General features: G+C 44.2%; 1 protein-coding gene across 10 annotated transcripts in view; it reads left to right on the top strand.

The window, feature by feature from the left end:
* Window positions 1–5799: 5799 nt before the first annotated feature.
* Window positions 5800–11028, top strand: part of Kcnc2 (potassium voltage-gated channel subfamily C member 2) — a 180046-nt gene continuing 174817 nt past the window's right edge. For 4 of the 10 annotated variants that reach the window (XM_048418604.3, XM_085683375.2, XM_048418605.3 and 1 more), the window contains exons 1-2: window positions 5800–6267; window positions 7452–8157. In XM_048418604.3, coding sequence (XP_048274561.1) covers window positions 7471–8157 — 687 coding nt within the window. In that variant the 5' untranslated portion in view covers window positions 5800–6267; window positions 7452–7470. Of the gene's footprint in view, window positions 6268–6433; window positions 6732–7451; window positions 8158–11028 lie in introns of those variants that run through there. The other 6 variants (XM_085683374.2, XM_048418601.3, XM_048418603.3 and 3 more) reach the window with 4 other exon arrangements.

Raw genomic sequence — 11028 nt, 5'->3', positions numbered from 1 at the left:
TTTAATTTTCACAATAAAATGATTCAGATCGTTCAGAGAACATTGGACTCTTTCTGGTTAAACATTTAAGTAAGACATTGAAGTTGGTGGGGTTGTGTGTGTGTATGCGTATGCATGTGAATGTGTGTGCACGTGCGTCTGAGAGAGAGAGAGAGAGAGAGAGAGAGAGAGAGAGAGAGAGAGAGAGAGAGAGAGATTTGAAAAGTGCACTGTATCTCTTGGAAATAAACTACAGTCTCTCTCCCTGCATGGCTTAGCCTTCTCTTCGAGGAGTTATTTTGCCATGCTAATTTGTATTGGAGTCTTCTGTCGTTTTCCACTTCCCTCTCCCAAATTGCGCAATCATCTGTGCTATCCGTAGTCCAATTTGAGAAATAATCGAATAAAAATAAAACTGAGAGGCATGTTTCCATGGCCTGGCTAAAGGGAAAAGAATTTCAATAATGTTGTCTTAGCACAGCTCCTCTCAGAACCGCTTCTCTGCCCTGATGTTATTTTTACTTCCCTCAATTCCATTGGAAAGCTGCAGAAAGTGCCTTTTCAGAAGCCCGAATCTCCACCTGTCTAGATGTCTTTCTAAATATTGAAACTGAGCTGGGGTGCTGTGCTTAGACACGCTCTCATCTTACTGGGAGTCTCTTCGAGCTCCTCATCCGGGAGCCCTGATTTTTATTTCCCCAGGAAACCAGCTCGATGACTCCCAGCCTTTGCAGAACAGTGTTTGTGACTCATGATTTCTATTCTTCTCCTTCAGCACAGATCAACTCCAAGCAGACTTCTGTTGCTTAAAACTCATTTTACTTGCCTATTGTGATCACCGGTTAATCATATGCTGTTTGTGAAACATAGGGAAGAGACAGAATTCTGATTTATTTAGATAATTGGTTTTCAATTCACAAACGACTGGGACATATCAAGTAAGATTTGTGGGTTTTTGTCATGTCTATCATCTTCTATCAATTTCTATACATTTCATGGTTATGCATCTGTTCAAATTGTGAACCTATCATTTATTCTCTGACCAAGATATGGACTTGGGAGTAAACAATGGTGGGCTTGAGTAATGCCAGTTCTACTGTGTGAACTTGAGTTAGTTATCTGAAAAAGTCACTCTCAACTTTTCATTCCTAACATGCTAGTAGCATAATTGTCTAATGATGGAGTTTAATCAAATGCTTTCGATATTTTATTTTTCACTTACGTGCTTAGGGAAGTTTTGACTGCTACAATTACTAATAATTCATTTCCCTTCATTACCATGACAATCATTGTTTAAGTAGGAAAAATGACTATTTAAATGGTAGGTTGGTAGATTTACCATGGTGCATCATAAAATTATATGTGCATATCTGCTTGTACATGTACATAGACAGATTGATTGATCAAAGATAGATGATAATATTTCACATAATTGATTTGCCCTTAGTAAAAGTTATTTCTTATCTGGCACTTTCCTACTATATATTGCAGACAGAATATTCAGTTAACATATTGCCTTATTTTCATAAACCTTAAACTCAATCCAACTTCCTCTAGAGAGCATTTTATAAGAAGGTAAGATACTCAGGCCACTGATTTTCAAGGTTTTATAGCAAACCAGCTACAGTAGACTCTCCTGGTATAAACTTTTGCATTACAAATGCTTTTCAAAGGGTATAACTAGAGCTTTTCCAATGGTCTTTATGGTGCGATAATGTTCCATGGCTGGAAGATTTTAAAGAAAATGTTAGAAAAGGAATCAGTAACAATGTATAATTGAATAAAGTAATACATATGCAATTGAAATAAGAGTAGAAAACAAGACAAGAAAATACTAAAAATATGTGAATCACATCTTATCTAACATCCATGATTTAGGAACAAAAAGAATGAGAATGTACTTTATTGATATTTGCCAATAATTTAATCCTTATGCAGAGGGCAATCACCTTAAGCATCATAATCTATTGTATCTCTCTCTCTCTCTTTCTCTCTCCATGTGTGTGTTTATGTGTGTGTGCGTTCATGTGTGTGTAGGACACTAACTGATACCGTGCATCTTCTTCAATTACTTCTTCCCCTTTTTTTCTGGGACAGACACTTTCATGGAACCTGGAGCTTTCTCTGTGACTGAACTGGCTGATGAATGAGCCACAGGATTGTCCTGTCTGCTTGCTTAGCACTGAGATTCCAAGGTATGCCTCACGGTGCCAGACTTTTTATATTGGTCCTGTGATGTCAGGCTTTTTATATTAGTTATGGGGAGTCAAATTCAGGTTCTCATGCTTGTGTGACAACCACTTTTAGGACCGAGTGTTCTCTACAGTGCACTTTCATCTATTTTAAATGAATTGCTGGTGTAGAAGACAGTGTTGCAGAATTTTCTATCAAAAGAAGCTATTTTCAACTCTTTTTAAACACTTATCAGCGAGCCCCATCCTATATACACGGACATGCTTTCTTTCTTTTTCAACCTAAAATACCTTTCCTCTGAACACTTGCACATTATTTTTTTGAGTAAGCAGTAAGTTCAGATGGACTAAATACCTTTGCTGTGATGATATTTATGAGAATCCCCTGTCCCTGAGAAAAGCTGTAGCCTGTGTTACATGGAAATGAAACTGCCACATTCTAAACTCATGAATTTATCTTACTGAAGTCTATCTGATCACAATCCACATAATGATTCGTTTAGGTAGGAAAGAAATGCATTGCATAAATGCTGTGGCTTGATTGTGTGCTCCCAGAGTATTTTGAAAAATTTGATCCCATGCTTGACAATTTTGGATGTGTTTGGGTATTAAGAATGGAGTCACATTGTTTATAAAAGGAGTGATGGGAAGTGAGCTCCTTCTTCCTCCTGCTCTGCTTCTGCATGAAAACACAGTAAAAAAAAAAAAAAGGTTCACATGACAGTCTAGAAACCTCATTCTGGACTTCTTAGACTCCTGAACTGTAAAAAGACAGAACAAAACAAAACCAAGTTTCTATACATTACAGATTAGTCAGTGATACTCTGTTAAGGTAACATAGACTAAGTTAACAGAATACGTCATTAAAAGATGGTTAAAACAATCATTTCAAAGAAAAATTATTTTGAAAAGCACACATTTATTACCAGTCTTTGAGAGCTTTATTTCCTTGTATTTATGCAGACTGCAATAGCCGAGTAGTTTGGGGCCCTGCACACAAAGCAAGTGATAGGAAATTGTGGTTATTTTTCATCTACCAGAGAGGAACTCTTTACGAATATATTACATTGCAAGGATGAGCATTTTTTTTAAGTTAGACTTTAAATGATTTAATTTTCTTAGCTATTAAACTTTTACAGGCATGCTATACTGAGTCAGGGTGTTTCCTTTTCTTTCTGAACAGGATCTCACTCTCTAGCCCAGATCATTATAGGTCTCACTGTGGAGGCAGGCTGGAGGCTCGAACATCCAATTGTCCGCTGTCCGCCATCTCCTGGGTGCTGGAAGCAGAGGCCTGAACAAGCTTACCAGGCTCACCGCTTGTTTTCATGAGACCCAGAGTTCTGGGGATGATGTAATGCTGACTCTCTGTAGCTTTCTCTGATGCTAAGTCCAGAACACAAAGGGAGCCACATTTCCGTTGCTTCCCTGTGAGCAGAACTGTCCACCCAGCCCTTTAAGCCTTTGCTCCACATCCATCAGAAAGGAAACTGGAGCTGCTGTTTTTTTTCCCTTCTCAGTGTTGCTCATCATCTTTTCATGCTTTGCTGTCTTTTCACTTTTATCTGAGTTTTACAGCAAGATCAGTGGAGATAGCTGGCTGGAGGGGTTTTCTGTTCTTGGCTCTCTTACATAACGAACCCTGGGTGTTTATATTAGGATGCTCTTATACTGACAAGGAAACAAAAGCGGCCTTCCATTCATTGCTCCTGCACCAGCTCTCCCTTAGCACAGGCACCCCACCCTATATTTTCCCACATTTTGTTGTCAGATTTCTCTATCGCATTCTCTAACTTTACATCATTGGATCCTAAGAAAATTCTGATTTCTTCCAAAGGATAACCCTCCTATCAGTATGATTATTTTTGGATAGCTTCTATCAACTCGCACCCCCTTGGTATGCTAGAGTTTACATCTTCCCTTTCCTCCCGGCTAGTTCTTTCTGTCAGTCTCCTTTCATTTTATGTTCCCTCAAATATTTCCTCGGCACAAAGCTAATATTATGAAACCGGAGTCCTTCATAATTGATTCCTGTCACCAATATATAAGATATAAATTGTTTTATATAGTCATTATTAGTATATACTATAAATATTTCTTTCATTAAAACTAAAACAGTGAATTTATGCAAAGAGTTTTGCAGTTATTATGCTTTCAGGAGATGCTATCTATTACTTGAAATGCATGGGTTAATTTGCATTTATTACTAGTCTTGCTATTGGCAATTTGCATTTAAGCTAACACCTTATTCCTTTTCTATATTAAACTTATGACATTATAGAGGCGAGAACAGACTTATGACTGGAAGAGAATGGATGGTGGAATTTGGATATAGTTGGCATTTTTTTTTAGTAACTGGAGTTTACCATTCTTACATTGATAATTAATCAAAAATATTCCATAGATAATTATTATGGTAATATCTCGGTCGAGGTTCTCTCCTCCCAGACATGTTAAGTTTGACAACTGAAGCTAACTTCGTCACCAAACAGTAGCATGGATAGCAAAATTTGCTCTTCAGAGATGTCTTCTTCCACTTACATCCTGGTACTTTACTTCCTTTTTGGATATTGATCCTTAGAACGCTGATAGAATTATAGAATGGCATCCTTCTTAGGCTCTGGCTCCTCCTCCATCCCACCTACCTCCCCGTCTCTCCTTGAAGTGTACACACAAATACACACAGAGAACATAATCTCTTTGGTGATGAATGTAGCATGACTTGCATCATGTTCTTCCTCAAGATGATCTTTCGGAGTCCTAATGTCCGCTACTTGGAGTATGATTTTGTTTGGAGACTGGGGCTTTCTAGAGGTAACTGGGTCAAAATGAGACCATTACCATGGGTCTCTGCAATATGTGGCTGATGTCTTTAGGAAAAAGAGAGAAAGAATTTGGTACAGAGATAACATACCCGGAGGAGGAGAGAGATGTGAGGGGACCTGGGGAGAAAATAGTCAAATTCAAGCTGAGGAGAGCTGGCTAGATCACACTCACTTCTCAGGGCCTACAGAAGGACCTACCCTGAATTCAGGAACTGTGGGACAAAACATTTCTTCTGGGATACCCTGCGGTTTGTAAAGCTTACTTGCATCAGCACTAGCCGCACACACAAGGCCCAACAGACGTTTGAGTTAAGCAGGACTTGGCTGATGAGAGCTTTGCTTGGTTGCTTGGTTATTTCAGACAAAGGAAGCTGAAGTTGTACTTTTCGGAGCATTCTGTTCCCGGGATCAACTTTGAAAACTTGTTTTGCTTTATATAACCGTGATGTGGTGACTGGAAACCTACATTTAAGTGAAGCGTGGAAGTGGGGCCTTGGAGAAGACACGGGGAAAGGCAATCCTCTGTCACCTGTAAACAGATGCATCCTGCCAGCCTTCATTAAGGAAAAGATGCAATTGGCTTTAGATTCTCGCTCACTTGTTGGGAGGGGTGGGGCAGTGGGGTGACGGGGTGTGGAGAACTATGCCTAAAGAGAGCAGGCTAAAGCTCCAGAGAGGGCAAGAATGGAGCTGTTCAGCCTAGATTCCCCAGACCCACCCACCCACTCTAGCTGTGTGCTCAGGCGAGCGGTGCTGAAGGAACAGCTCTAGCAGAGGCTGCTTTCGGGCGGGGGTGGGGGGAGGACTAAAGCTGTGGTTCCAAATCTTAGCTGGGCGCCTTCACTCTCAACTGGGTGAGCTTCCCGTCGTCCCCTGCCCCCTGTCCTCCGGTCGGCCTCCGCTCCCGGCACAGCCAGCCGGGCAGAAGGTCTGCGGCGGGGTCGGACTGCGCCAGCTGGACCCGCCCCGAGCTCCATGGTTCGCCCAGCCCCGCGCGATGGTGACTCTGGGCGCGGAGGGTGGCTGTGGGAGAGCCCGCAGATCGCAGCAGCGTGAAGGCGGGGAGCGCAGCGGGCGGCGGGCGGGGACTTTCTCCCCGACCTAAGCACCCAGAGAAGCGGCTCAACCACCTGAACCCCGAAAACGCCAACAAGTAGTTTCTCCTTTGAGAAGGGCGGCTCAACTGGCCGCAGAGACTCCGTCTGGCTGCAGGGAAAACCTCGACCACTTGGAGACCCAAGCAGATCCACTTTTCTCCCTGTTTCCTTAAGGTATCCGGGGACTAGGAGGGGGAGAAAGGAAGGGCGGTGCAGGCGGGCATCCCCCTGCCTAGCTGTAAAATTGTGGATGCGAAGCCCCAGGGAGAGACTTGAAACAGCCAGTCTTCCAGCTCAGGAACGCAGGGGGTGTGCCTCCTGCGGTTTCTCCTGGGCCTCACCCCTCCTCGAAAGCAACCCCCAACTCTCCAGACTCTCCACCCAAAGATGTTTGTCTTTCTTGGGAAGGGGGAGGGGTGGGATCGATTGCTCACTTTTGTCCTCAAAGATGGATCCTAGTTAGTCGTTTCCTTTCCCAAGTAATAATAACATTAGCAACAGGGATAACAGTAATGGGAAAAGGAAATTGGATGAGGAAATTAGTCAGAGGTCTCCTTGGTGAAAGGAACAGGCAGCAGGGACGTGTGTTGTTGTTGTTGTCGTTGTTGTTGTGACTTCTGTCTTCAGTTTTCTGCCTGGTAGGTTGCGGGAGGTGGGGGGGGGGGGTGGGTGTGGGTGGGAGGGGTGTGAGCCGGGAGCCCAGCGGGCAAAGGGTAGTCCCTGAGTACTGGAGACCAGAGTGCTGTCCAGGGTTGGCCAAGGGTACGCAGGCAGCTGGAGCGTTCGAGGGCCCCCGCTCAACACTGCTAAGTTGCCTTTGCCAACCTAACTCCCTGATAGGGAATTACACTGAAACCGGGGGGGGGGGGGGGGGGGGGCGGGGATACTGAGGGAGATAGGGATAGTGGGGAAGGGGGTCCATCTAAGGACAGGAACAGCCTGGAGCAAAGACCGGTGGCGGAAAGGGTCTGGGGAGGGAGCAGTGGAGGGTTTGGGAAAAGAAAGAGGGGCTTGGGGGCTTCAGGCAGATTGGATTTGGCAGGGATAGAGGAGAAACATGGTGGAGGGCAAAAAGGAAGGAGAGGTCAGAACCAAGGGTGGACTGTGTGCCGCAAGAGAAAAGGTTTCCTGGAAGGTCAAGGAAGACTCAACTGTTGTTCGTTCTCTGGGAACCTGGGCCAGGCATGATGCAAAAGGCGGGGACAGGACTGGACACCAAGCTCCTCCTGGGAGGGTCCTTCGCACTTGGCGAGCTAGGCATCTTGGCACTCTTGGGCTGAGGTGGGGGTAGGGAGAGGGTCATGGTGCGTATAGGACTCCCAAGAGCTTTAACTTGGTGCTGTGTTCGCCTCCCCTAGTCATGTCTGAGCCACAGAGATGGGCAAGATCGAGAACAACGAGAGGGTGATCCTCAATGTCGGGGGCACCCGGCACGAAACCTACCGCAGCACTCTCAAGACCCTTCCCGGAACGCGCCTGGCCCTTCTCGCCTCCTCTGAACCTCAGGGCGACTGCCTGACCGCTGCGGGTGACAAGCTGCAACCGCTGCCCCCTCCGCTCTCTCCGCCGCCGCGACCGCCTCCCTTGTCCCCGGTCCCCAGCAGCTGCTTCGAGGGCGGCGCGGGCAACTGCAGTTCCCACGGTGGCAACGGCGGAGACCACCCTGGGGGAGGCCGCGAATTCTTCTTTGATCGCCACCCGGGCGTCTTCGCCTATGTGCTCAACTATTATCGCACAGGCAAGCTGCACTGCCCCGCCGACGTGTGCGGGCCGCTCTTCGAGGAGGAGCTGGCCTTCTGGGGCATCGACGAGACCGACGTGGAACCCTGCTGCTGGATGACTTACAGGCAACACCGAGACGCGGAGGAGGCGCTGGACATCTTCGAGACACCCGATCTCATCGGGGGCGACCCTGGTGATGATGAGGACCTGGCGGCCAAGAGGCTTGGTATTGAGGATGCTGCAGGGCTGGGAGGACCCGATGGCAAGTCTGGCCGCTGGAGGAGGCTGCAACCCCGCATGTGGGCCCTCTTTGAGGACCCCTACTCATCCAGAGCCGCCAGGGTAAGACCCGAATCTCCCACCGTTCCCTGTGGTCGCAACTCTTTCAACTCTCCTTCAAACTTCGGTTCTTTTCTCCAACAGCCCCTGAGATGAACAGGAGGAGAGGAGCCCAGGAGAGATGGTTTTGAAGGGCTTCGTGTGAAGTAGGGAAAGCCCAGAGACCCCCTACCCCATCTTTCCACTCTCCCCGACAGTCACTCCACAGATCTCACACTCAAACAGATTTACTTTAGCAGGTGAGACTCATATAAGAGTCCAGGGCTGTGTCCTAATGCCGTTACTATATATATTCACCTTAGTTTTTGCCTTAACTTTTCTTCTTCCAACTTTTTCCTTTAGCTAGGGTGTGTTTCGGAGCCCGTTGCCCATCCTGATGTGACAATTTCAATGAGGCCCGACTCTCAGATCTGTTTCACCAGGGCAGTAGCTCCAATAAAGATCTAATCCGAGGACTGAGAGGGGGGAAATGGAATCCTTGTCTATGTGGTTGGGTGGAAGTAGGGGTGCAGGGTGCATTGTTTTGTGGGAAGAATGCTCTTGAGCTTGTCTCTTCCCAAGGGAGAAGATGAGTGTGTTGTTGCAATTGCTGTCCCCAATGATCCTGTCTGATGCACTCGCGGGGGGATCCTCAAGTTGGGTGTCTTTTCTCTTAGGCGGTTCCTTTCAGGTTGGTGGTGTATGCATCACCTCATTGAGCTGTCTTCTGTTCTCTATAACCAAGTAACGCTGATTGTTGAAAACTTTCCCTGACTTTTTATGTTAGACTCTTAGCCTCAAAGTTTCTTTTTGGTTTATCCTTTAAATGAGAGATTAAATTTAGTCCATGTCTTTCCTAGTTAACTTCCCAGATTCCCATGAAGGGACGACAGAAATCACCAAGGATGGTGTCTTCAGTTTAAAGGAAATAGGAAAAATAGAAACAACCAAAATAATACAGTATATGAACTGGTCTTCATTATATACGAGGACAGAACACTGAATTAGTAAATCTTTGCCAACTGCGTATGTCTTGTATTTGCAACCCAGAAAAGACCCTCACCACTGCAGGATGGGTAATTCTCCCTGCCTAAGTTCGGCTCCGTCTTCTTGACCAGTTTTACTTGAACAAAAGAAATCCCTGCATCTTAGCTATTATACCACTATCTGCCCACTAACTTTCAGGGAGATATACTTCTGACACACCTCAGAAGTGTGCATATCTATCTGTGTTGTTTTCAGGCAGAAGTAGAACACAAAAGAGAAAATATAAAATGGCGATGATCTCTCGAGTCTGGCCTTTGAAGTCATGCATAAGTTTTAGCATGGCCCTACATTCCTATATTCAAACATGGAAGTACTAATGTTAATCCTAAAATTTTGTTTTTAAAAGTACTCCATAATTACAAAAGAGTTTTCATTTTATAAGCGATTATTGATAGATGGACATGGTGGTGCATGCCTTCAATCCCAATACTTGGGAGGCAGAGGCAGCCAGATCCATGAGTTCAAGGTTAGCCTGTTTTACTACAGAGCTAGTTCCAGGACAGTCAGGCTACACAGAGAAACCCTGTATCAAAAAAGTACTTACTTATATAAATAAAATCACAGGTTCATAAACATTCCTTTGTATTTTTTGGTTTTCAGCTGAGTGCTACTGTGCTCTCTTCTCCCTGGGTGGTTAAAGAGATAATTTGATTTTGTTTACAGACTCATCATGTGAACATTTTCTTCAGTCTGTGTACAATAAAATAGACGGATGTTTTATTATCATTCCTCCTGATAACATAGCATGATACCTTCAGCTTGTTTTGTATTTGGTTGTAAGTCAGACTTTATAACTAAAAGCTTAACAAGGTGCCCAACTTTTATTCTTACTATGAAATTTGATTCTATTGATCATTAGCCAAAGGGTAATCCATTGACTTGACAGTCGCTCGGTTTAGTAAAAAACATACTTTGATTTTGTTGTAATTATGTGGAGGATTTGGCCTGTATCTGCAGATGAGGAAAGAATCAAAAGATTACCACAAGGTCAGGAGAGGGGAAAAACAAAATCAGCTGACAGTCACTGGCCTGAAATCTGTTTTAGAAGTCACCTAGAAAAGTCCTTCTCTTTCCTAAATGAGATGAGGAAAAATGAAGGCTCAGATATCAAGAAATGGCCAAGGTCATACGTCAAACTTTTAGCACAACCATAATCATTCTACTGGTGTCATGACATCCTCCCAACCCCTTCCTACAGAAACCTCTGATTATAACAGGCTAGACTGTGGCATCTCTGCAAATCCTAGTGCTCTCGTGAGTCAATGCTGCCTAAGACATCAGTTAGGGTTCCCTCTTGAGAAGGTCACGTTTTAAAATATGTACATTCTAGAACTTTGACTGGTAGAAATCTTACAAAGCACCATTCAACAAAGGGATCAAAATATGTGACGATCTTCACTTCTTTCATGAACCATGTTGGAATTTTCTGCTATTGGCTAGTCAATGTACTCGCTTTTGTTTGCAGACTCTGAGTTCAGAAAAGCACCTTTCCAGATCACTAAGGGTTACCTAAATCAGACAGCACAGGTTAGTTCATAAGCAAATTAATATTTGAGCTCCAATTATGGCCTGAGTTAATGATACCAGACTGTTCCCTCGTGCAGTATACCACTGAGGAGGCACCGGGTAAAGCTGTTTAGGTGGTGTGATTCTGGGAAACATATATCAGTTATCAAATGATTTGCATCAGCTATGGTCTTCTTGTCACAAATTGCATTCTCAATAAAGTTAAATATTTTATAAACTTTTTACTTTTACATTAGTTCATGTTTTTATTGAAATATGTAGATGAACAATTTTAACTGTGCTTCTTTTTCAGTTTTTATACTCATTCCTTGATTTGCTTTA

This window comes from Myodes glareolus, chromosome 26 (assembly GCF_982192425.1).
Source record: "Myodes glareolus chromosome 26, mMyoGla1.1, whole genome shotgun sequence".
In the NCBI taxonomy this organism is placed as follows: domain Eukaryota; kingdom Metazoa; phylum Chordata; class Mammalia; order Rodentia; family Cricetidae; genus Myodes; species Myodes glareolus.
Note: the sequence above shows the minus strand (reverse complement) of the source record. Positions and strands in the feature narration are given on the sequence as shown.